The 27,201-nt window shown below is 39.1% G+C and overlaps 1 protein-coding gene and 1 non-coding gene across 6 annotated transcripts in view; one reads left to right on the forward strand and one right to left on the reverse strand.

Moving 5' to 3' along the window:
• C12H8orf34 (chromosome 12 C8orf34 homolog) overlaps nt 1–27,201 on the forward strand; it is a 340,089-nt gene that overhangs the window by 202,470 nt on the left and 110,418 nt on the right. For 4 of the 5 annotated variants that reach the window (XM_043484015.1, XM_043484017.1, XM_043484018.1 and 1 more), the window contains one exon: nt 7,878–8,013. In XM_043484015.1, coding sequence (XP_043339950.1) covers nt 7,878–8,013 — 136 coding nt within the window. The remainder of the gene's footprint in view (nt 1–7,877; nt 8,014–27,201) is intronic. The other variant, XM_043484016.1, reaches the window with a different exon arrangement.
• On the reverse strand, nt 24,704–24,776 carry TRNAR-UCG. Its single transcript has one exon. It is a non-coding gene; the product is annotated as a tRNA-Arg (tRNA).

A 27,201-nucleotide genomic window follows, 5' to 3' on the forward strand; every position in this document is an offset into this window, starting at 1 on the left:
TCTATAAGAGAGCAACACGAACAGTCACGAGCTGATTTGTTTTGGGCCATTTGTCCACATAGGTCAAGTGAAATGCCATTGACTGTAATTCTCTTTTATCTCATTTGTTGAGACTGGAATTATCCCTGGTTTGTATCACAGGAGTCTGGTGAGGAACAGCATATCCAGCAATCAGTAAGCTTGAAGGCTGCTGTTCAGGAAATCTGAGATTGGTATAAGAATGATTATGCTCTAACAATTTTAGTACTAAGGGAATAAAACAAGAAGGATCATTAGGGGTGAGTGATGACCAGGAATTTATAGAAATTACAAGAAGAATGATTTTAAGTAAGCAGATGGAAAACAAAATAGTAATTAAACAAAGGTTTTGATTCAATATCTTGTGCAGAAGCTGTCCATGATCGGAGGTCATCAGGTCATTCTGAGAGCTTTGGGTCATTGGTCTATGTACTTTGAAAATCAGCTGTTTCAGGAGAATCTCTGAGAATCTTCATTTTGAGGTCCCCTATTAGAGAAGGCTTCCAATTTTGTTGGTTCTAGATTGTTTCTTTTGTCATAAAATGTGAGCCCAAGAATTTGCTTCAGGGAGCTTGACTTCTGTATTTGTTGTTAACAGTATTTGATAGAATCCCTTCCAGTGAGGTTCAAGAGCAACTTTTCTCTGATGTCTCTCTGACAGATGAAATCGTATAGTTGAATTTCATGAAGAGGTTGTTGAAGATGTTTAAATGCAACTTTAACCTGTTTGTGATAGATAGCCTGTGTGGGCTTAGTACATGAGTGTCTTGCAACATTTTGCAATGTCTACATGCATCAGAGCGAAATATCATAGGTAAGATACTAAAACCCTTGGGCCTTCCAGTTACCAGTTCACAGGGAAATAAACAATGTGTCCAGAGAGAGTGGGAACTTCCCAGCTGGCCCTAGTGGTAAAGAATCCACCTGCCAATGTAGGAGATGCAAGAGACTCGGATTCAATCCCTGGATCAGGAAGATCTCCTGGAGTAGGAAGTGGCAAGCCACTCCAGTGTTCTTGCCTGGAAAATCCCATGGACAGAGGAGCCTGGCAGGCTACAGTCCATGGGGTCATAAAGAGTAGGGCGTGACATGACTGCACACTCTAGGGAGTGAACCATTGGCCTCAGGGTGGGTGGGAGTACCTTTGACCAAGGGAGCTCAAGGGTTTCTAAAAGTTTGTTAATTTTATTTCAAGATGTCATTGGTTCTTTTCACCATTCAGAAGTTTGTAGATGATAAGTGCAGTGTGGTTTCTGAGTAAAGGTTAATACTTTATAGAGGTTTTTCTTTTTAAATAATATTTCTTGTAAAGTCTGCACCTTGGTCACTAGATTGTTGTTGTTTTTCAGTCACCCAGTCATGCCCGACTCTTTGCGACCTCGTGGACTATAGCACGCTCTGCCTCTCTGTCCCTCAACATCTCCCACAGTTTGCCCAAGTTCATGTCCATTGCATCAGCAATGCCATCCAACCCTCTCATCCACTGATGCCCTCTTCTCCTTCTGCCATCAGTTTTTCCGAGCATTAGGGAATTTTTCAATGGGTCAGCTGTTCACATCAGATGACCAAAATACAGAGCTTCAACTTCAGCATCAGTCCTTCCAACAAGTATTCAGGGTTGATTTCCCTGAAGGTTGACTGGTTTGATCTCCTTGCTGTCCAAGGGACTTTCAGGAGTCTTATCCAGCACCATGGTTCTAACGCATCAATTATTTGGCCCTCTGCTTTCTTTACAGTCCAGCTCTCACAACCGTCACTTGATATAAAAGTTTATATTCACAAGATTAGAAACACAAAATAAACCAGCTCTTTAGCAACTGTAAAGATTATAGCTTTTTGGCAAAGAGATGTTTAAACTCATCTTGAAATTATATAGACATTTAATAACTAAAGTGTATTCAGATCTCATGGAAAGTGGAAGGTACATAATATAACATTATGAGGTTTTCAAAGGGCTTTGAAGCTTTGGTCCCTGACCATTTCCCACATTTACAGTTTTTTTCTGGAATTATGCTGTTGACAAATCCACATGACTTAAAAAATTACCTTAGCTGTCTTTTAAAAGTTTCCCCAGCCATGTTGATTTATGATAGTATCCAGTTTGTCTATACCATGATGAGTAGTTTCATGGAGAAATTTAGCAAATGTCCACTTGAAACCATCTAGTGCCTCCAGCTATCTGCGTTGGGAGTACCAGAGATGATCTGAGTGAAGTTCAGAGGCTAAATATTGATATTTTATAATGGTTACTTTGAATTTCTTTAAGAATTCACCCTTTAAGAGTTTTAATAGGATCCAAACCTTGGTTAAGGCTACTTGTTTGGGACTTCCTTGGTGGTCCAATGGCTAAGACTCTGCAGTCCCAATGCAGGGGACTCAGGTTCAATCTCTGATCAGGTACCTAGATCGCACATACCACAACTAAGAGTTCAGAAGCCACCAAAAAAAAAAAAAAAAAAAGAATACCTCATGTCACTACTGAGACCCAGTGCAGCCAAATAAATAAATTAATAATTATTTTTAAGACAAGAAAAAGGAGGAAAGACTGCTTATTTAGCAAAATGACCTGCTGGAGTATTTCTTTTAGTTTCCATGTCATTTCTTTTTTCATGAGCCTCAACTTTTACAGCAGCTACCTCAATATGAACTAGGAGTACACCTAGTACTCCTAGTTATGTTAAATATGTTAAAGTATGTTAAATATGTTAAAGTATGTTAAGTATGTTGTCCATTTTTGATGGAGGTTCCAGCAGAATTGACTCTTGGCTTCCGAAGCAACCCAAAATAATAGTTTTTTCATTTGTTTGTTTTTAAATCATGCCCAATATGTATCTATGTTAGTCATTCAGTCATGTCCAGCTCTTTGCAACCTGCCAGGCTCATTTGTCTTTGGAATTCTCCAGGCAAGAAAACTAGAGTGGGTAGCCATTCCCTTCTCCAAGGGATCTTCCCGACCTAGGGATTGAACCTGGATCTCTTGCATTGCAGGCAGATTCTTTAGCATCTGAGCCACCACTGTGGTCTCTGACCAGTTGACAAGGTCAAGGAAGTGCTATCGTTTTACCCTTGGGGCTGATTTTTCCCTCAGGTGGAGGACTGTATTATAAAGGCAAGCTTCAATGGGTGTTAGTATGTTCTGCTCTAGGTTCAAGTTTTGAGATGTGATTTGTCAACAAATAGTATTAGGTCAGAGTTTTAAAAACACTGAATGAGGTATAACAAGTTCCTGAGGAAGCTAAGAAAATGTTAAGTTTCCCTTCCTTTGGTAGGGACAAGAAGGTGGACAGGCACAGTGTCTCAATGATGAATGGTGGCGTGAGGGGAAAAGACTAACAGAATCTCATCAGAGGCTGATCACCTAACTAAGAACGGTTGTGTTTTCTCGGGCAGTAGTAATATCTGTGTCACATGAGGAACCATGAGAACAAGAGTGGCACTTATTACTAGTTTAGCAGAAGTACTGAGTTTTGAAGCAGTGGTTATTGCCCTACAAAGAGGGGACTATGCCTTTATGACCAGGTCAAGGTGATGAGTGTTTGACTCCCATGAAGTTATGTTGAAACTCTAAACACATGCCTAGATTGCTCACGTGCAAGTAGACAAAATGTCCACTTGGGTTCGAAGGACATAAACCCCAGATTTCTGAATCAAAGAATTTTAGTTGGAAGTGCCTATAGAGAGAGTCTGTTGACTAACCCTCTTCAAATGACAGAAAGACTGTTTAAGTAGGTAGGTAAATAGGTTTAGTCACTAAGTCCTGTCCAACTTTTGCGACCACGTGGACCATGGCCCACCAGACTCCTCTGCCCATAGGATTTCCCAGGCAAGAATATTGGAGTGGGTTGCCATTTCCCTCTCTAGAGGCTCTTCCTGACCCAGGGATTGAACTGGGGTCTCCTGCATTGCAGGCAGACTCTTTACTGACCGAGCCATTTGACACTTGTTTGCAATATTCGGTTGTTGATGAAAGAATTTTATAGACAGAAGGAAGTGGATACAGGAAGCTATACTACCAAAAGGCAGATATGTTGTGGTGAAGGCAGTTTCCTTTAGGGGACAGCAGAGGTCTGTCAGACATTAACTCACTGGTGCTGACCAGGTGATTCCTGACTGTTTCAGTGCAGTTCAGTTTAGTCGCTCAGTCATGTCTGACTCTTTGCGACCCCATGAACTGCAACACGCCAGACCTCCCTGTCCATCACCAAATCCCGGAGTTTACTCAGACTCATGTCCATTGAGTTGGTGATGCCATCCAACCATCTCATACTCTGTCGTCCCCTTCTCCTCTTGCCTTCAATCTTTCCCAGCATCAGGGTCTTTTCCAATGAGTCAGCACTTCGCATGCGGTGACCAAAGTATTGGAGTTTCAGCTTCAACATCAGTCCTTCCAATGAACATTCAGGATTGATTTCCTTTAGGATGGACTGGTTGGATCTCCTTGCAGTCCAAGGGATGCTCAAGAGTCTTCTCCAACACCACAGTTCAAAAGCATCAATTCTTCAGTTCTCAGCTTTCTTTATGGTCCAACTCTCACATCCATACATGACCACTGGAAAAACCATAGCACTGACTAGATGGACTTTTGTTGGCAAAGTAATGTCTCTGCTTTTTAATATGCTGCCTAGCTTGGTCATAACTTTCCTTCCAAGGAGTAAGCATCTTTTAAATTCATGGCTGCAGTCACCATCTGCAATGATTTTGGAGCCCCAAAAAATAAAGTCTGACACTGTTTCCACTGTTTCCCCATCTATTTCCCATGAAATAGATGCCATGATAGGGACCAGATGCCATGATCTTAGTTTTCTGAATGTTGAGCTTTAAGCCTACTTTTTCACTCTCCTCTTTCTCTTTCATCAAGAGGCTCATTAGTTCTTCTTCACTTTCTGCCATAAGGGTGGTATCATCTGCATATCTGAGGTTATTGATATTTCTTCCGGCAATCTTGATTCCAGCTTGTGCTTCATCCAGCCCAGCATTTCTCATGATGTACTCTGCATATAAGTTAAATAAGCAGGATGACAATATACAGCCTTGATGTACTCCTTTTCCTATTTGGAACCAGTCTGTTGTTCCATGTCCAATTCTAACTGTTGCTTCCTGATCTGCATACAGATTTCTCAAGAGGCAGGTCAGGTGGTCTGGTATTCCCATCTCTTTCAGGATTTTCCACAGTTTATTGTGATCCACACAGTCAAAGGCTTTGGCGTAGTCAATAAAGCAGAAATCAATAAAGCAGAAATAGGTGTTTTTCTGGAACTCTTACTTTTTCGATGATCCATCGGATGTCGGCAATTTGATCTATGGTTCCTCTGCCTTTTCCAAAACCAGGTTGAACATCTGGAAGTTCACGGTTCATATATTGTTGAAGCCTGGCTTGGAGAATTTTGAGCATTACCTTACTAGCGTGTGAGATGAGTGCAATTGTGCAGTAGTTTGAGCATTCTTTGGCATTGCCTTTCTTAGGGATTGGAATGAAAACTGACCTTTTCCAGTCCTGTGGCCACTGCTTAGTTTTCCAAATTTGCTGACATACTGAGTGCAGCACTTTCACAGCATCATCTTTTAGGATTTGAAATAGCTCCACTGGAATTCCATCACCTCTGCTAGCTTTGTTTGTAGTGTTTCTTCCTAAGGCCCGCTTGATTTCACATTCCAGGATGTCTGGTTCTAGGTGAGTGATTATCTGGATCGTGAAGATCTTTTTTGTTTAGTTCTTCTGTGTATTCTTGCCACCTGTTCTTAAGATCTTCTGCTTCTGTTAGGTCCATACCATTTCTGTCATTTATTGAGCTCATCTTTGCATGAAATGTTCCCTTGGTATCTCTGATTTTCTTGAAGAGATCTCTAGTCTTTCCCATTCTATTGTTTTCCTCCATTTCTTTGCACTGATCGCTGAGGAAGGCTTTCTTATTTCTCCTTGCTATTCTTTGGAACTCTGCACTCAAATGGGAATATCTTTCCTTTTCTCCTTTGCTTTTGGCTTCTCTTCTTTTCACAGCTATTTGTAAGGCCTCCTCAGACATTTTTCCTTTTTGCATTTCTTTTCCATGGGGATGGTCTTGCTCCCTGTCTCCTGTACAATGTCACGAACCTCCATCCATAGTTCATCAGACACTCTATTAGATCTAGTCCCTTATATCTATTTCTCACTTCCACTGTATAATCATTAGGGATATGATCTAGGTCATACCTGAATGGTCTAGTGGTTTTCCCTACTTTCTTCAGTTTAAGTCTGAATTTGGCAATAAGGAGTTCATAATCTGAGCCACAGTCAGCTCCTGGTCTTGTTTTTGCTGACTGCATAGAGCTTCTCCATCTTTGGCTGCGAAGAATATAATCGATCTGATTTCGGTGTTGGCCATCTGGTGAGGTCCATGTGTAGAGTCTTGTGTTGTTGGAAGAGGTGTTTGCCATGACCAGTGCATTCTCTTGGCAGAACTCTATTAGCCTTTTGCCTGCTTCATTCTGTACTCCAAGGCCAAATTTGCCTGTTACTCCAGGTGTTTCTTGACTTCCTACTTTTGCATTCCAGACCCCTGTAATGAAAAGGACATCTTTTTGGGGTGTTAATTCTAGAGGGTCTTGTAGGTCTTCATAGAACCATTCAACTTACGCTTCTTCAGCATTACTGGTCAGGACATAGACTTGGATTACCATGATGTTGAATGGTTTGCCTTGGAAATGAACAAACTCTAATTGTTTAGGATTCCATTTTTGGGAGAGCTTAAACTGTAATTAAATTAAATCTCAGGTTGATGACACTGGACTTAGTATGAGCAACTTCATAATAGGTATGCTATCATGTTTTTAACACAGTTAACCTAGAAATTCTCTCAGTTGTTTTGTGAAAGTTCAGATGTTTGGATAGTCTACAGCCTTAGCAGAAAAGAGTGATTTCCCTTCTTATATAACTTCAGTCATGGATTATGTTTTGGCAAAATTATGACTTATCTTTTGAAACTTTATGTTCCTCTTTTGCTAAGGCTCACAGCAAGTAAATAGAGTCCTTTTTATAAGGTTCCTTATACTGTGAATGAAGTAGGTCATGTACAAATTTGGTTAGAACCAAATTACAAGAGAAATGTAGACCTTTTAAATGTTGATTGAGGGCCTGGATGAAATAGAAGGTTTCAGTGAACACCTGGGGTGTGACTATCCAGGTGTATTCTTGTCCTCCCCAGGTGAAGATAAAAAGGAAAGATTTAGGGTAAAAAAGAGAAGGCATCAGGTATATTCTGATTGGAGTTTGTTGGATGAGGAAGCTCAAGACAGGCAAATTAGAAGTGAACGATCTGACGTAATTGGTTTGGGAGCATATTTGTCTTCCTTTGGATTGTTCTTGGGCTTACCAGGTGGCTCAGTGCTAGAAGAATCCAACTGCCAATGCAGGAGATGCAGGAGAATTCTTGCCTGTAAAATCCCGTGAACAGAGAAACCTGGCGGGCTACAGTATGTGGGGTCGCAAAGAGTTGAACACAACTGAGCGACTGAGCATGCACATGCTTGTGGATTGTTCCTAGTTGGAAGCTGGCAGTCACTGACCAAGTCTTGACCATTTGGGGCCAATTGCTGTAGAGATTATGGTTGACGTCTGTGGATGGTTACAGTAGAAGTTGTGGATCCATGTTCTATATGTGGTCTGCCCATTCATTATCCAGACAGGTTGATCTCTCTCCCTTTTCCCGTATAATGTTCTCCAGCTACATCTCAAAATGATTTGAAAGATAATGAAGTAAGATTTTGCAAAGTGGAAATATAACATTTTTCTTAATCTACTGGCAGGTATCTGAAATCATGGACTTTTCATCTTAATTCCATTAGAGTTAATTTTTTATCTGCAATTGTTTATGTTCTTACAGAGGATCTTGATGATTTAAGAATGGAGGGAGTAACTACCCTGACACCTTCTGGGAGCAAATTTAACCAAGGTCGAGCTACTTACTCTGCTGAACCTCAGGCCAAAGTCACATTGAACATCTGTTCAAGGTGTGCCAGGTAAAACAGATTATAGGTGTATCTATGTATATACATGATCTTGATTTTTTAAATCTAAGATTTTGATGCAAAGGGTGTACTCCTCTGTTTTAAGAGAATCTTTTCCTTCTGGTTATCTTTTGTGATGAGTTAACAAGGGAGTTAGTTGTACAGTTTATCCTCATGCCCCAATGCCACTCAGACCAACAATGAATCAAAGAGTTTAGATTGTCTTTACTTCACAGTTGGAGACTATTCTAAGACTTTCTGCCTCTGAATTTCATTTGCTGTCTACCTTTCTGTTCCTTTTCAAAAGAAGATTCAAGGGACCCTAGAAATTCAAAGCCACTTCTGAGGCACCTGCATAAAGGACAGTTTGCCCAGGTACAGTTTAAGATCGGACATTATTCGCCTCTTAACCTGTTCCTCATCTTGTTCACCTCCTGGAAAGAATTTAATCAGCTTGATGCTTTTCAGTTTTGGCAGCTGGAAGCAATCTTTGCATATAGTGTATGTGGCCAAAGAAGTAGCTTAAGTTAACTGCGGAGTCAGCTCCCAGTGCTGGTCTAGCAGAAGCTCACCAAATAGCTAGAATTCATTCTTTTGTAGGAACTAAATCTCATTTGCAAAGAGGCTTTTAAGCCTGTTTAAATGATAAAACAAGTCTTCTAAACCCTTATGTAAATGGTGCAGATTAGCAAGAACAAAGCCCTGACTGGCCAGTTTTATCTCCTTTGCTTTATGTCTAGCTGTTCTATTGTACAGTTTGAGAGGGGATTTGTGGCTTGGAAATGGGGCGGTGGGGGGAAGTGTAGGAAAATCAAATCAGATTTTTGTAGCTTTTCCTTGCCTTTACTCCTTGGGAAGTTTAATTGTAATTGTCATGAGCTTAGAAAAATAAAAAGAGATAGAATAAAAATAAATAGAAAAATCAGAGGATATTATTTGACATCATTAAGAGAAATGCCACCATAAAATGAAAACACCACTGGAAACATTGCTTCAGACAAGTAATATTTGGGTGGATCGATTTTTTTGATTAAGGGTATGAAGAAAACTGCAAGTATTTATGCAATGATATTTAGGCATCCTGAGTGTGGAAGAGTCATTTGGCAATTAAAAAGAACTTTATAGTATGTTTGTACTGTTATAGCCACGCTTTCCGGGAAACAGACTCACTCAGAAGGACAATGCAGATAGTGGAGTGCAGTTTATTACACCGGCGGGCCCAAGGCAGAGTCTCCTCTTAGCCAAGGACCCCGTCCAGCATTTGTGAAAATCTTTTATACCCCATGCGTACGTGTCTAAACCCACCTCCTATCCCATGCGTACGTGTCTAAACCCACCACTTGCCCCATGTGTACGTGTCTAAACCCACCACTTGCCCCATGTGTACGTGTCTTAACCCACCACTTGCCCCATGTGTACGTGTCTTAAACAGTCAATAGTCAATAAGCCCGCAGTTACATTCCAACCAGTTAATAATCGATAAGCCTGTGATTACATCTTGACAGATACGAAAAAAAGTTTATGACCTGTCCAGAGACAGATGTGATTACGGTATGCTTCCTCTTAGGCAATGAGTAGCCTGGATGTGATCTTCAGGATTCCTCTGTCTGGAGGGGGTCTTATCCTTCCATTGTCGTCCTCACAGGCACTAAGCAGAGAGTTCAGAGTCCACTGGAGAGGCACTGGAGCACAGCCAGCACGGACAGGCCTGAGATGGAGTTCAGGCCCTATGAATTCCTTCTTCAGTACATTTACAGGTTGACTGGGAGGGGTTGGTGCTTGGTTCTTGGTCCTTGGTCCTTCATATTATTTGTAGAAGATTGGGATATGAGGAGTTTTTTATGGAAAGGAAATCCCATGAAAACAATATGTTTTACTAAAGTACTGAAGGTTTGAATTGGGAAAGGACCAATTACAACCCATTACATAGCCCTAAATTATTCACATTCAGCTTCCTAATGATAAGCTAGATTATAAATTATAAACTACCTGCATATAAGATGAACTCGTAACCTCTAAGGGCTTCCCTGGTTGCTCACATAGTAAAGAATCTGCCTGCAATACAGGAGACCTGATTGAGAGAGCTGGATAGGGTCATGTATGCATAGACAGCCAACCAAGTGATCACAGTGTTAAGACTCTCAAGAAATCCTTAAAAAAAAGTTTCTCTTCTTTTTCTCCCATGCACTGGGATAATTCCCATGTAAATACTTAAGGAGTTGAAAATATTTTGAATTTTCCCCCTCTTTTAGAAAGGCCCACATTAAAGTACTCAGGCACTGAAGGAAAAAAGAGCCTCATTTTCCTGACAGGAAGGAGTTTTTTGCCTTAGGCTTCTTACAGACAAGGGAGAAAACTATAGCTCATCATCCGGGACAATAAGACAGTGTAGGGTGGCAGTGTTTTTGTTTTTGTGTTTGTTTGTTTCTCAGAGTTTCATGGTCAAGAAATAATTTTTTTCAGGTAGAACTGGAAGGTTTAAAAGCTTAAAGGATGTGTTGTTTTCTTGAAATAGTGCTGTAGCCCCAGGACACCCAAGTGTCATTGAGATTCAGGGGATGGCCAGAGCTTCTGCAAAGAACCCATCAGTGAGCAAGTCAGTGTAAAGAGGTGGAGTGTACTCTTGAAATTGTCATTTTCCTCAATCTCTTTTTCAAATACTACACTGCTTGTGAGCTACGTATGGGGTCACAGTATCTAGAAGGAAGTTTGCATAGAATATGTCCAGAACATTATTACTCTTATCAAACTGAGGGCATACAGCCAAAGGCCACAGAGACTTTCTCCTTCAGAACCTGATTAGAAGACATGATCTGTCCTGAAACTAATACATTGCTCTGGGAACAGTTGATGGATATAATATATATGTGACCGTTAGTAGGACTTCTGATTTTCAAGAGATCAGGAAAAGAGGAATTCAGCCCACATTAAGTTGCTCTGTGAAGTTTTATGTGCAACGAAGTGCTAACTATGAAGAATGTAAAAAAATGTTTTGATTAGATGGTTACAAGAAATAAAATTATAACTTTTTTCATAAATATTTCATACATTGTTAGAAAAGTACAGATGGAAGAAAGCTTATGTTTTCAAGCTGGAAAATTATTCCAGGGTAATGTTATTCCCTTAGCTCTTAGTGACCTTAATCTGATGTGGACATTGCTGCAATTTGTGTGGTTTAAACAAACAGATGACATCATTTGGCAAGTGGAAAAATGCATAGTTAATAGATGTCTGGTCACCAAGATATATTGAGATTCTAACCCAAAATGTCTCTGTTTTCCCCTCAGATCATAAGGGAAAGAAACCATTACAAAATAATTTTAAGTAAATAAAGAATTTTCTGTGTATAATATAATATATCAGTGTCCTTACAACTGCTGATTTTTTTTTTTTTTTTGCATTACAAGTTAGATTTTTTTATATATTCATTGAGTGTCTTAGTTTGACTTTCAGAACATTCTACTCATATGCTACTAAGCCTTGAACGGCGTGGGCAAAACAAGTTTAATTTGTTGCCTAGGAGTCACACCAAGTCATATCAACCAAAAAGTAAAATGTCAGTAGGTCAGTAATACGCATTGCCAGTAATTATCAGCAAAACTTGTGTGGTTTTAAAAAAACAGTGGTTTGGAGCATTGTAAGTTTCAAATTAAATTTCTCTATTAAAAATCCTGAATTTCCTTTTTAAGGTAACAGTTAAGATATCAATAACAAGCAAACAAATGCTGATACCAAGGAAGCAAATTACTATTTCAGTGAAGTTTATAAGCCATTTTTCTGGAAAGACCACCCATTAATTCTGTCTACCCACTGCCATTCTGAGGAGTTAAATCTTGTTTTTGTGGACTCCTGCCAGGGCATTCCGGGTGGTAGGCTGCTGTTTGTTTTTGATGGTGCAAGTGTTTGCATTCATTCATGCCTAACATCAATAGAGCACAAAAAAGGAACGGAAAGCCATTTAAAAAGAAATTGGATTATAGAGAACATACAGTGACACTGGCTCAAGAAACTGCAGCCTGAGAATGTTAGGAGAAATTTGTTTCCAAATAACCTGCTGATTTTTCACTCATTTGCTTCATGTCATTGTACCAAAAATTGTTCACCATTTCTATACATCGTGACATTAAAATAATGAGTTTATTCATATATTGACTTGATAAAGCAAAAGCCAATGATTGCTGGTGGTAGGATGCTGAAGAAAAGATAAATGTCAGCACTTATAAATGTGAGCTAATTTCAAACTAACTATATTAGGATTTACTAGTTAAGAAAGCTGACATCATTAGTGATATGTTATATTCTGTTTCACTTTGCTATGCATTTTTTTTTCCTTTTTCCTCCCAACCTCTTTTATAAGGTTTATTTTCAGTAAGTTCCCACTGGAAAAAAAGTGAGCAAAACTGACCTAAAGGAAAATGGATAAGGACAAAAAGGGACTGCTATCATTGTTTACAGTTACAAAGTTTTCCATAAAATTGACTTCCTACACCTAGATTAAAAGGTTTGGTTTCAGTGATGAATATAGTGCATGTTTTAAGTGACAGAAATGGTTCATTTGAACCAAAATGAATTTATGGAAGACTCACTCTGTGACAAGTACTGGGGTAAACTCTGGAAAGAAAAATTAACACTGCTGATCACTAGGAACTTATATTCTGTCTAGAAACAAACTTGGAAAAAATAAGTGCAACCCAAAATATCAGACAGTGATAGTTCTCTAGAAAAAATAAAGCATCGTAAAATGGCTCAGTTATGCCAGACATAATTGATTGTTACTTTATAGGGGCTGTTGGTGTGGGGAAAGTCCCTTGGAGAGATTGAAATATGACTTCCAGGGTTCATTCTGCATGAAGAAAGAAATGAGGCCAACACACATCAGCGAGAAACTGGGGACCACTTTATCTCAGTTTTAAACATTTTAACTTCACAGTTCTTTTGTTTATACATTGATACAATATCCTCTCCATCGCTAACTTTTTTTAGTGGTTGTTTTGTGATTCATAAGAGAGGGAGGGCCTTGGGCCACATAAGTACACACCTACTCTATATAATTAATTAATTAAATTTTGGTTGCATTGGGTCTTTGTTGCTCTGTGTGGGCTTTCTCTTGTTGCAGCAAGCAAGGGGTAGGGGGGCTACTCTCTAGTTGTGGTGTAAGGGCTTCTCTTGCTGTGGAGCACAGGCTCTAGGTAAACAGGCTTTAGCAGGTGTGGAGCACAGGTTTATGTGCTTCGTGGCATATGGAGTCTTCCCAGACCAGGAGTTGAACCGTGTCTTCTGCATTGGCAGGTGGACTCTTAACCACTGGACCACCAGGGAAGTCCACACTTATTGTAAAAGACTACTTCTTATTATGTGAAAAAGTGCTGGGGCTTTAGAGCAGTAGAGACTAAGGTTGGAATCTCAGCGTGCCCACTCCACTGGACAACTCTGAGAAATCACTTACCCTCTCTAAACCTCAATTTCCCATTTATAACTTGGAAGTGGTCATTTACCATTCCCAGTTATAGCAAACTGGAGTGAATAGCTCAGTTTCAAGCATTGAATCTACTCTGGGGAAAAAAAAGTGTTACAAGATGAAAATATTTATATACATTTCAGAAGAAGTTAAATATCCTTTTGAAATGCGGGAAAGTCATGTTATATACTGAGAAAAACAAAAGGAGCATCAAGGTCAAGATCTAGGGAAACATTATGAGGGTTTAGGGAATAGAAAATTATGGGTAATTTTTGGTTGATTTTGAACAAAATGCATAAAAGTGTTTTAATTGCAGAGACTTTTTCTCATTGTTTTCCTCATATTTCCTCTCTCTGTGAAAGTACCAGTCTACATGCTTATATTCTCTATCTATCCATCCCTCCCATAAACCCTTTCTAAGACTGTGATGTAAGAAACACTAGAAGGAAATGGATAGCATGAGAGAGGCAGGGAAAGATGGTCTTTTAGTCATCTTTGCTAAGTAGCAGCAGCCTTGAATGAGAGCCAAAAAACTGTTTGCAAATCCCACTGTCAGTACTAGCAGGCTGATTTTCCAGTTCATACCAGAATGCCAAAGATTATTTTTTTGGCATCTCCATAGAGTTTGTCAGGACTACTGTGATCTTCACTCAGAGTAACCTCTTTTTCCTTATGGACTTTCTGGGTCTTACATATTATCTGTGACTTATAGAAGAGTCCTTTTGGGGAAATCTACCCACAGAATGGACTTTCCAGGTGGCACAGTAGTAAAGAATCCGCCTGCCAAATCAGGAGATGCAAGAGACAGGTTTGATCCCTGCGTCGGGAAGGTCCTCTGGAGTAGGAAATGGAAACTCGAGTATTCTTGCCTGGGAAATCCCATGGACAGAGATACCTGACAGGCTACAGTCTATGGGGTTGCAATGAGTCAGACATGACTGAGCGCACACAGACACACCCAGAGAATAAGCATCTTAGCATTAGGGAATGGAAATAGCATATTGTCTGAGAAAGTCAATATTGTCAATTTCAGGGTGGGAGAAGAGTCCTAAGTTTCCAGTGGGGTGCTCAGTGGTGCCCATGGACCGGCTTCCCCACACTAATGGGCAGCACGTACAATAAGATGTAACTAGGGACAAATTAGAAAATCCAGGAACAAATAAAGTATTTGTTGGTGCTGTTGATCTACTATGCCTCCTTTACCCACTATATCCCTGAAAAGGATGCCTGAACCAGCTGAAGCACTTCATTCATGTTCTTTTATCATTTGATGGGCATTTGGGTTGTTTCTGCTTTTTAGACTGTTAAGAACTATGCTGCTAGGAATATTTCAGTGCAAGTTTTAGTGTGAACATGTTCTGTCATTTCTCTTGAGTATATATCTAAGAATACATTTATTGGGTCATATATTAATTTTGTATTTACTTTTAAGGAACTTACTTTTAAGGAACTACCAAACTGATTTCTGAAGTGGTTGTACCATTTCACAATCCCACCAGTAATGTATGAGTTCCAAATTTTCAACATCCTCATCAACCTTTGTTACTCTTTCTTTTCATTGTTTTGCTTTTAAATATTAGTCATCCTATTGAGAATAAAGTATTATTCCATTGTGATTTTGTAAAAGTTTTTATTTCTTTTATCTTTGGCTGCATTGGGTCTGAGTTGCAGCCCCTGGGATCTTAGCTGCATCATGTGGGATCTTTTGTTGTGGTGTGTGGGCTTCTCTCTAGTTGTGGGATCTGAGCTCAGTAGTTGCAGCTCTCAGGCTGAATTGCCCCATGGCATGTGGGATCTTAGTTCCCCAACCAGTGATCAAACCTGTGTCCCCCCCCAACCCCCGGCCATTACAAGGCAGATTCTTAAGCACTGGACCACCAGGGAAGTTCTAAAATGTACTATTTGGTGAAATAAAAAAGATAGGGAGAAGCTTGATGAGGAATCAGAGATATTTGCATGTTAAATTTAGGTTGCCTATTAGACATATGTAGTCAAAATCTCTCTCTCAGCAGCAGAACTAATAGTTCATAGAGTAAAACTTTGCATTCTCTTTTGGGCTTCCCTTGTGGCTTAGCTGGTAAAGAATCCACCTGCAATGTGGGAGACCTGGGTTCAATCCCTGGGTTGGAAAGATCCTCTGGAGTAGGGGAATGCTACTCACGCCAGTATTCTGGCCTGGAGAATTCCATGGACTGTATAGTTCATGGGGTCACAGAGAGTCAGACATGATTGACTGACTTTCACTTCACTTGCATTCTCTTTTAGCAGCAGTATGAGAGAAGTGAAAGATTTGTCATGTCTTTCCAGAAAAGGCTTTGTGACTGTCATCAGCATTGGGGTCAGTAGGCCACATTGTACATGTATCAGAAATGACCTCACACCTCATAACTCTTCATCTCTCCAGGCATGCTTGGCTTACTGTCTATCATAATCTGCTTGACTTGAATTTCTTATGTAAATTGTTTATCATTCCTTCACTCTCATTAAAATATTAACTGTATGGGAGCTGGAACCAAGGCTGTCTTGAATCACGGATATATCCTCAGTATGTTAAATAACTCATGACCCACGTGAAATAGCCACTGAATACTTGAGTGAATCAAAGATTAGGGGAGTATCAACCGGAATCTTTCTTCCTCTCTTTCTGTCTCCCTTTTTGTCCACTCTGTCTCTCCATCACTATCTCTAGACTCAACTTTCTTTCTCTCCATCAACATCTCTATTTTTACCTCCAGATTCAACTTTCTGTTGGACCACTCCATGTGGGTAAGGATGGCCCTGGCACCTGGGTGCTCCAGGATTATAAATATCCTTAAAGCTAGGGCCTTTTTCTCACCCAGAGTTCATATGATAATGTTTAGAAAGACTCTGCTAGCATACCCCCGATTATTTGCTACCAGAGATCAGGCACAGAGTAGGGATGATGAGATATCTGCTTTACCTTTGGTCATAAGCTCACTCCTATGTTAGGGGAAGAGACACCCCTTGATTGGAAATTCCACCAGAATCATGAAAAGTTGAGGAGAAGCCTTTATCAAGAGAAAGAGATTCAGTGCAGACAGAATGATAGCATGACCATCCCAACAAAATAAAATTAATAAGATATTTGATTCGTAGAGAGCTTAAAATTATATTAAGTACTCTAGCAAATATTAATTCATTTTAAGACCAGTCCTCCTAATTTTTACACCAACTGCACAGATGGTTGAAACTTGACCCAGAAAGTTTAAATAACTTCTACACACAGCCAAGAAATGTCTTTGGTGTACATAAACCCAAGACTTCTGAATCAAAATTCGATATTCTTCCAGCTATAGCACATGGCTCTGTGTCATTCTGATACTCAGTGCTGCTGCCCACCTTCCATTTTCTAACTTGAGATTAAAAGCCCTCTATGATTTCCTTTCCTCTAATGTTGTGTCACTGGTAAGCCTAATGACAGGTTCCAGTCTTGGATCCAACAAACACTTGAGTTGCCATCAACAGCTACCGTGGGGACAATTTCCTTTTGCTTTGAGTGCCCAGACTGTCTTTCAGCCCGGTCCCTTTGCTTTCCTAGATCTCATTTCCATTTTAAGTAGTTTTCTTCTTTTACAATGTCAGAATTCATGTAGTGTGACTCTAGGTTCTTTTAGTAATAAATCAGCTTGGCAAAAAGGTTAGGAGTTAGTAGCCCTGAAAAGTGGTATCATTTTCTGACTTTTGCTGATAAGGGTAGAAGGTGGGTATGAGAGAAACAGCCTGAGGACATGCATATATGTTTGTTTTTACATATTTTTATTTCTCTTATTTTCTAAGCCCCAACCAAACCAGGCTTGTCTCTTTTCCCCATTAAGATTCTGTGATTAACTCCCATCTTACCCACGTTCTCTCTTCCAAAGTGAGCCGACCTCAGGTGCATGGAAGAACTCGTTCCTTCCCTACAACCTACTGACACATTCAAACACACTTTCTTCTCCACACACAGCTCATATTTCCTTCCTTCCTTCTAAAGTTTTCTTGTTGCTTCTAAACTGAAAGCGGTTAGGAAATGGCAACCCACTCCAGTATCTTTGCCTGGGAAATCCCATGGTCAGAGGAACCTGGCAGGTTACAGTACATGGGGTCACAAAGAGTTGGACATGACTTAGTGACTAAAAAAACAAACAAAAATTGTCCCTCGGTATCCTGGGATATGAAACCTATCAATACTTTTGGAGGGCCCACTGCCTAGGCCACTTTGTGTAAAACACATAGACATCCCCAGATACTGGTACCTGCGAATGTTGTACATCTTTTGGCCTTCTGTTTCATTTTTTAAATCTTCCCCTGTTCAGTTTCTCACTAATTGTTACATATTGACTTTCTCTCCTCTTTTAGAGGCAAAGTGTTCCTCTCTCAGTTGTGTCTAACTCTTTGTTGGACACATGGGCTATAGCCTGCCAGGCTCCTCTGTCCATGGAATTTCCCAGGCAGGAATACTGGAGTGGGTAGCTATTCCCTTCTCCAGGGGCTCTTCCCCATCCAGAGATTGAACCTGGGTTTCCCACTTTGCTGGTGGATTCTTTACCACCTGAGCCACCAGGGAAGCCCCTTCTAGAGGGAAAGGCAGCAACATATTGATTGTATTGATTGATATTGTATGTATGGATTCATTTTGAATCCAGTTCAGAGCTCCAACAGTCTACAGGGAATATGTTCCAAATCTGAGGCATCATTCCCACTGAATTGCCTGTTTGTTTAACAAAGGAGAGATGGTTGGCACCAAGATTAAAGTCAGAATTTTGTTTGTTTGTTCGTTTAAATTGGTTATGAAGTCTGAAAGTTGTTTGCTTCTTGCTGGATGGCCTGGGGATTTCATATTTCAATTGTCTTTATACAGTTTGTTGATTTTATTCACCTGTTCCTTGCAGTTTTGCTCCTCATGAGCAGGCATGGCGTGTTGACTGACCCCATCTTTCCCTTCCCACCTCATGTCTCCCCTCCCACCCATATTCATTTTTTCCCAAAACAACAGAATCAAAATCCCTTTCATTGGATCTCAGTAAGTTAAGAGGTTTTACCATTATAAAAAAAAACAAAAACAAAAAAGCCACTTAAAGTTTTCCTTAAAATTTACTTATCTTCTTGCTGTGACAAAGGTACTCTGAATCTCTCCTCCAGTTACCATTCAGTATTGTCTGAATGTGAGGAGCAGAGTTCTTATTCTATGTCATCTTGGTATCAATGCCTCAGTGTTAAGGGATCCCTGGTGTAAGCTTCTGAAATCAGAGAATTAGGACTACTTTGTATAAAATGAACGTACTTTGGTTTCAGTAGCCTTATGATTACATTGCCCAGAGCAGGTACTTGTAGTTTTAAATGAGTACCCAGACTGTTTAGGCTTTTTACTCAACTGAAATAAGGCATCACATTTATTATTTGTTAATCATCTGCCATTCATTTATAACACTATTAATCAGATGCCCCTTCCTTCTTGTGGCTTGAATGAGTTAGAGTGCCCTGGTCCACTTCTGAGAAAGCACCAGAGAATCCACAGGATGGCATGTCCTGCTACATCCACGAGGGGACATGCTGGTGGCAGAGTGGCTACAGCCTGGGGAAGTCATATTTCAAGATGATTCACAATGCCCACTAATCATAAAAGTATGATATGATGGGGTCCAATTCACATTTTAAATCATGCCATTTTAGAATTAGAGAATTTCTGATATAGATCTTAGACTATCCCACATGTTTTTACAATAGAATACCTAAGGATTTATAAAAACATCATCCAATAAAATGACACTCAGGGAACAGCCTGTGTTGTAAAAGTTAATTCTCTGCTGCCAGAGATTCAGCCAAGAAAACGTGGGCTCAATTTAGTGATGTCATAAGGTTGGGAGAAAAGTCATTGTCAGGATGAAATTCGCATTTGTGTAATGAATAGTCCACTGGTTCAAGTGAGTTAATATAGAGATATTTATGGTATGCCTTAGTAGATCAATTTTGATGTAAAATACAGATGGAAATAAGAGAGACAACTCTAAATTGTGTACACAGGCAGTGTGCAGAGTGAGTGTGCCCACTTACTTTGAAATTTTAGGAAAGTATCTATTTGGGGGGAGAGGGAAGATTGTCTTTTAGATCCAATCACCTCATGTTATTACTTTTCCTAGAAGGAATTTATGAGATAATTGTTTGACTCTCTACTCAGAGTTCTTTAGCTTTCACAGAAGCAGGCAGGAAGGAGTAAAACATTCCTTTCTCCACAGCTACCCTGACTGAGTGACTGAGCGCACACACACCTTTTCTCCATCTGCCTCTTCCCTTCATTGTTGCACAAAGGCAGCTGGGTGATAACGTATTTCATCCAGGTCCTTCTTCCTACATTTACCGGAAGCACTGAGTCCTTAACTGTCCAGAGGGTGCCAGTGCTTTCTGGCTTCTTCTCTCAAATCATTTGCATCATTCTCCACTTGCTCTTTTTTTTTTTTTTTAATTCGTCTCTGCTGGGTCTTCATTTTGGCACACGAGCTTCTCTAGTTGCAGTGCATGGACTAAGTAGTTGTGCCGTGCAGTCTTCTCAAGTTGCAGCACGCTGGCTTAGTTGCCCCACAGCATGTGGGTTCTTAGTTCCCTGACCAGGGATTGAACCACAATCCCTGCATTGGAAGGTGAATTCTTAACCACCGGACCACCAGGGAAGTCCCTCTCCACTTGCTCTGGACCAGCGATCATGCTGGCCTTCTGGTTCTTTCTCTAACAGGTCAAGTAAGTGCTTTCCCATATTGCTCTTCTTTGACACTTCCTGTTTCCCCGGATCATTGACCTTTGCCTGGCTTCCTTCTTCATTTCAAATGTCACTTCATCACTGAAGCCTTTTCTTATCCTAACTTCATCCTTCTCTCTCCTTACCTGACTTTTTTCTCAAAAGTTTCATTGTGCTCAATCCCTGCAGTCATGTCCAACTCTTTGCACCCTATGGACTGTAGCCCACCAGGCTCCTCTGTGCATGGGATTTTCCTGGCAAGAATACTGGAGTGGGTTGCCATGCCCTCCTGTAGGGAACCTTCCCGACCCAGGGATTGAACCCGTCTCCTGTGTCTCCTGCATTGCAGGCAGATTCTATACTGCTGAGCCACCAGGAAGCCCCGAGGTTTCATTACTTACTTTTTATTTCACTACTTGCTCCCTTTGTCTCCTCCTGCATGAGGTCAGGAATCTGGTCTGTTTTGTTCACTACTATAATTCCAACACCAAGAACAGTGCTCGGAACACATAATTATTGAATAGTTGAAGAAATTAATGGAAAGTGCATGAGGCACATTTGTTATTAAAATTAGGAATAATAGCTAATTTTATTGAGTGTATTCTATATCAGGTATTTTTCTAAGCACTTTATGTATATTAATTCATTTAATGCTGACATCAGAGAGGTTGGGCAGTTTACCAAATGTCATACAGCCGGTAAATAATAGAGCAAGGAGTTTAACTAGCAGGTCTTGCTCCAGAGAAGGCACTCTTTTATCTTCTGCTACCAACAATAATAATGGGAGGATGTAGGTGTGGAAGGAGGCCAGGAAAAGGAGGGAATGATGTGGCTGTGTGGCAAGTGATTATTTAAGTTAGTTGGAGTTTTTCATGATGAGTTTTCTCATCACTACCTTATTAGCATGATGAACAATCAATAAAAATTACTGATGCTATTATGTCTGCCCTGGTCCTGGTCCCCTTGTGGTATACCATCTAAACAATGTTGCTGTTTAAAGTATTGTGAAAGGATACACAGTATTATCAAAAAGTTTGAAATGCTTCCAACAAAGTAATTTCACTGTAATTCTCTAGAAGAGGATGTGTATCTATAAAAAAAAAGTTTGGGTCTTCAGATTCAGTATGCTAGGCATTGTGCTGGTAGTAGAGATTTATAAGATATTAAGTCTGCCACTCATGAGTTAACCAAAATCATAGCAAATAGACTTGAACTGCATTCAACTCATGTCGATTTGCAATAAGATTTGCTTGGACATATTCTTCTTGTGTAGGTGTACCCCAAATTATATTTTGACTTACACAAAATATAAGCAAATTTAGAATAAAAATAAATTGATTAATGTTTGTTTTAGCTTTAATATGATTATTGCCTTTTCAAAGTGACTTAAATTGTGGTCAAGAAAATGCCATTTTCATCCTCAATGTTGTTTTTATCATCTCACCATGATAAAAATAAAATAAGACTCTAGCCAGGCTAAGAGAAAATGGGGAGTAGACACAAATTATTAATATTAGAAATGAAAGAAGGGGCATCATTACAGATCTCATGGCTATTGAAAGAATAATAAAGGGTTTCTGTGAATTAATCTATGCCTACAAATTGGATAATCTAGATGAAATGGACCAATTCCTTGAAAGATATATGTGTGTGTGTAAGTAGCTCAGTTGTGTCTGACTCTGAGACTCCATGGACTGTAGCCTGCCAGACTCCTCTGTTCATGGGATTCTCCGGGCAAGAACATTGGAGTGGATTACCATTCCCTTCTCCTTGGGATCTTCCTAACCCAATTTTTAAACTCATAAGAAGAAATGAATAATATGAATAGGCCTGTATTTATTAAAGATTGACTTAATAATTAATAGCACCAGACCCAGATAGGATAATAAGTTCAATCAAACATTTAAGGACGAAACTATACTAATTCTGTAAATACTTTTTAAAAGATTAAACAATTATACTTTTTAGAAGGGAATACTTTTTAAAAGATTAAACAATTATAAACCATCTTCAGTATTAGCATTCTGTGACTGGGAAAGTCTGTAAATACTTTTTATAATTTCCAGACATGTGCTTTCTCATAGAAAATTTCTCAACATGGCATAAAGATGTTTACTAATTGGCACAAGTACTTTTAGTTCCATAAAAGAAAAGCAAAAGTGGACAAACTTGTGTTTAGCAATTAGTGTTTCAGTGTTTTATCTTATTTGGAAATGATTTGGATATTTAATTGTTTAGTCTAACTCATCACTTAACTGAACTTAGTAAAACTTTGATGTTCCGGGTTACCAAAAGATTTGGGAAAACTATTTGAAAAGTTCACCTAAAAACTTTTTGTTCTACTTACATCTCTTCCATTTACTTAATGATTATATTTAGATTATCCACAAAAAGTTCATGAGACATTAAGCAAAGTCAGCCATCATCCCAAGCTACTTTTTCTTGCTGACAAATTTAGTAGAGATAACATGAACTCATTTGATTAATAAAATTAATAAACCCAGATGAAATAAAAGTTACATGTCTGCATTATATTCATTGTTGAGAACTCTAAAGATATGCCTATTCTAATAAAATCAACACAAACTAGCTTTTTTTTTTTTTTTTTTACAAACTAGCTTTAATTCTGAATATTTTCCTGAAGCATATGAACCTGAAAAGTATTTGGGTTAAATCTCTATTATATTTCTGAGAATTTTATGACTGCTTAATTCTTATAAGTGCTTGATTTTCTTTAAGCCAATTAAATGGAGCTCTTTTAAAAATTAATTTAAGTAATGTCATCCAGAGGTTAAAAAAAATACCACATATTTAACACAGAAATAGATACACATATGCACACAGACACAGAGACTTTATAGTTTCATTTAAAAATTTCTACCTTAAAACAGGTACAATGATACAAAGCTCACTAGTTACAAAAGGACAGTTGGAATAAGTTATCTGCTTTGCTGGCTAAAGCTTTTTTTTTAATATATAAATATTTGTGAAGACACATGATTTTTTATTTGCCTCAATTCCAAATGACCCTTTCACCTTTTATTCCCCTTTTGATAAGAATTATCTCCATGAAGTTTGTAGAATATCCACTTCTCAAAGGCATAAAGAAGGAATGTAAGTAACAGGCCTTTTAAGATAAATAGGGGAGGTTTTAGGATTGGTAGGATTAGGTGAACTTTGACTTGCCTCTAGAACTGCATTTCTGGTTCTGCAAATATTTGTAAGATAGAGACATTTGCTTTTAATTCCTTTAAGAACTGAGTTGTAGCCTAGATGGTTAAGGACTGACACAACCCATCCACCTTTCCCTCTGGGTACATTTAGAATGAAGAAAAAGGCCTAAAAGAAAATTTCTGTCAGACCCTAAATATTAGCTTCTAATTTGGCCAAATTTCTGATTATAGAGTTATTCATCATCATTCAGTCACTCAGTTGTGTCTGACTCTTTGCGACCCCGTGGACTGCAGCACACCAGGCTTCCCTGTCCTTCGCCATCTCCTGGAGTTTGCTCAAACTCATGCCACCTGAGTCAGTGATGCCATCCAACCATCTCATCCTCTATCATCCCCTTCTCCTCCTGCCCTCAATCTTTCCCAGCATCAGGGTCTTTTCCTTTCAAATATCTTGTCACCTTTCAGCCTGGACAAAGAGTAAATATTTCTGATAGTATTAAATCCATGGACTAAAAGAGGAGGATCCTCCAAGAGGTGCAAAAGTTACTACCTTCCCCAAATCCAATGCGTGCGTGTGTTCTCAATTGCTCAGTCATGTTACAACCCCATGGACTATAGCCCACCGGACTCCTCTGTCTATGGGATTTTTCAGGTAAGAATCCTGGAGGGATTTGCCATGTCCTCCTTCAGACTGAGGGATCAATCTGTGTCTCTGAGGTCTTCTGCATTGGCAGATGGATTCTTGAACACTGAGCCACCCGGGAAGCCTCTCCCCAAATCCAGAGTCACTCCCAAAGATAGCCAAAAGCAGGAACATACATGTTGCAGGCAGGCAGAAATTTTCAGACACAAAATGAAACAAATTAGAAGACAATACCTATCCCTAGGAGGGTGTGAGCTCAGTGGTGTCTGACTGTTCGAGACCTCATGGACTGTAGCCCTCCAGGCTCCTCTGTCCATGGAATTCTTCCAGCAAGAATACCAGAGAGGATTGCCATTTCCTTCTCCAGGGGATCTTCCTGATCCGAGGATTGAACCCAAGTCTCCTGCACTCCAGGCAGATTCTTTACCACTTTTGCCACTGGAGAAGCCATCCATAGGAGAGAAAATCAAAAACCAATGAGTCAGACTGGGAAAGGAAGGGACATGGTGAAATTTTATTTTCCTTTCTCAATTGGGTGCTTTGGAGAAATTTGGGAGACCTGATTCTGGTCAGAATTTTCACCTTATGTTGGCTACTGCCCATTACTTCAGGATCCCATCTCCAGGTTCTGAGTGGAGTTTATTTTTTTGTTTTTGTGTTTTTTAGACTGTGCCACATGGCACTTGTGATCTTAGTTCCCTGACCAGGAATTGAACCTGTGCCCCCTGCGTTCGAAGCGCAGCATCTTAACCATTGGACCACTAGGGAAGTCCCTGAGTGGGGCTTAAAGTGCAGCGTGTAGCTCTGATTTTATTAGAATATGAATTTGATATTATTAGACTATTATATTTGAATTTGGCTTTATTAATTTTAATTTTACTTTCCGCTTGGTTTTTTAAGGGAATAATGTAACAGATTAAGTCATCAACAAACAATTGTTGAATTAAATCAATTTGCACCGAAGTATTCCCTGGTTACTCAGACTGTAAAGAATCTGCCTGCAGTGCAGGAGACTAAGGTTTGATCTCTGGGTTGGGAAGGTCCCGTGAAGAAAGGAATAGCAACCCGCTCCAGTATTCTTGCCTGGAGAATCCCATGGACAGAGGAGCCTAGAAGGCTGAAGTCCATGGGGTCACAAATAATCGGATATGACTGAGTGACTAACACATGTTGAAATTAATTTGGAAATTAAAAAATTAAGCTCAGAGCATGGGCATATTCACAGTATTTTATTAGCTAAGGAACTTTTATAATAGCTCCATGAAATTCTTTGTAAAATGTTCTTTATTTTTTTCCAAATTAAGAAGCAAACCACTGAGTTTTCAAGAGGAAAAAAATATTTTGTGCACTGTAGTTGGAAAGCACTCCTAGCAATCCCACATCTTACAGACTCATTGTAGCCAAGTGCCAGCGTTACAGACTGACTGCCAAACACAGATAGTGAGATTTAACACTGATTTTGGACTGAAGAAAGCTTTTCAGTACAGTCATATTGAACAGAAAGAAATGAGATGATTTACAGTTGGATTTGACAATAGTGAGAACAGTGAGAACTCTGGAGCCTCAGATCCTGGTCTGCAGGTTCCCTCAGTTGATGGTTTTCAAATTCTGTTGTATACGTCACATGGAATGTTGTTTGGGGAATTCAGATTTTACTTAACAGGCTATTGATAAGATTTAAACAAAATTATGGCTTGGAATTAATTTGTGAGTATCAATCCTGATCACTGTTGAAGATTTAGAAATGGAGTCTGGATCCTCAAATTGATGCTTGTGAAGAGGAACAAAGACTCCATCATGACCTAGCTGGGAGTATCAATCTGTTTCTCTACTAACTACCTTTTTCTCAAGTGCTTGGAGAATAGACAATATGAAAGACTGTAGATCTATTTTACTTTGCACCTCTTGATTCCAATAAGAAAGAGAAATAAATAAACAAGCCAAGAACTGTGCTATATACAGATTTAAAACACGAGTAGAAATCAAAAGGACAAATTTGATCAGTCTGGAAAGAAGTCTCAGTTTCAGGAAGAAAAGTATATCCCAACAGCTTTTAGATATTTATTGCAGTAAGAATCAGAATCTAATTATACATAGGTTTTCCAATAATCATAAGAAAAAAAAATGATAGATGACAGTTAGAAAACAGTAAAAAAAGATGTTACATTCATTATTTTTAATATCTGACTTTGGGGAAATTTCTCACATTCAAATTATGAAAATAATCCTAAGAGTTAGAAGTGGGCAGACCCAGGTGTATACGTCAGCATCTAGCTGGCAGAATCTGCATTGACTATAAACCCCAGATGGTAAGGGTAGACAGGAGTTGTACCATACTTACCTTCGAAACCGTTTTAAAGACTGGCTAAAGTTTTTAAATTGACTTTTAAAATAAAAAACCTATAAGAACAGTGAGCATTATATATAACATCTGAAGGAGGATAAGCTTGCTTATTTCTCTTTCTGTTTCTTTTCCTTTGAGTTAAGTCCCATGGGACCAACTGAACCTTGTTTATTTAAAAGTGTTCACTGAGCTCATAAGAAATACAGAATGTGATAGAGCTCTCTTCTAAGAATCAGTGTGTGTCACTGTTGGCCCAGGATTTGTCATCTTCATAGCAAAAATAAAATACAATATCACCATTCCAGAAGAGAGAGAGCATTAAAGAGGACATATATACTTTATATAAAATAGTTCCACATCACAGAAAGAAAATCTTTAACAGAAATAAAGTATTAGGATTTAGGAGCTGATTTGGGTAGATATTGAGATTGCAAACAAGTAAAATATTCATAAATTCTGTAGAGGAGTATATTGCTCTGGAAAAGAGGATTGTTAAGTCATTTAGATAATCTAGCAAGCCCCACTCCTTTCTCTTAAGTCATGAATTGTCATTACCTCTTTCTAAATTTGTCTGATTTTAGATTTGAACAGGTATAACTGATTCTAAGTGATTGTTTAACTTAGCTGTGATTTCTGAGAATGATTTTAAAATTAGCAAAATATTTAGGCTTTAATATTCAAAACCAAGAGTAATAAGAATTATGCTAATAAATGTGAAAATTAAGGTTTTTTTTAAATGCTTATCTAATGTTATGTAGCTTTCTAGAAGAATTTTAGAAAAAAATGTTACAGCCTATTTGTAAAAAAAAGAAAAAGTTTTGTATGATAAAAATAGTGTTAGTGTTGAAT

The sequence above is a fragment of the Cervus canadensis genome, chromosome 12 (assembly GCF_019320065.1).
Source record: "Cervus canadensis isolate Bull #8, Minnesota chromosome 12, ASM1932006v1, whole genome shotgun sequence".
In the NCBI taxonomy this organism is placed as follows: Eukaryota; Metazoa; Chordata; class Mammalia; order Artiodactyla; family Cervidae; genus Cervus; species Cervus canadensis.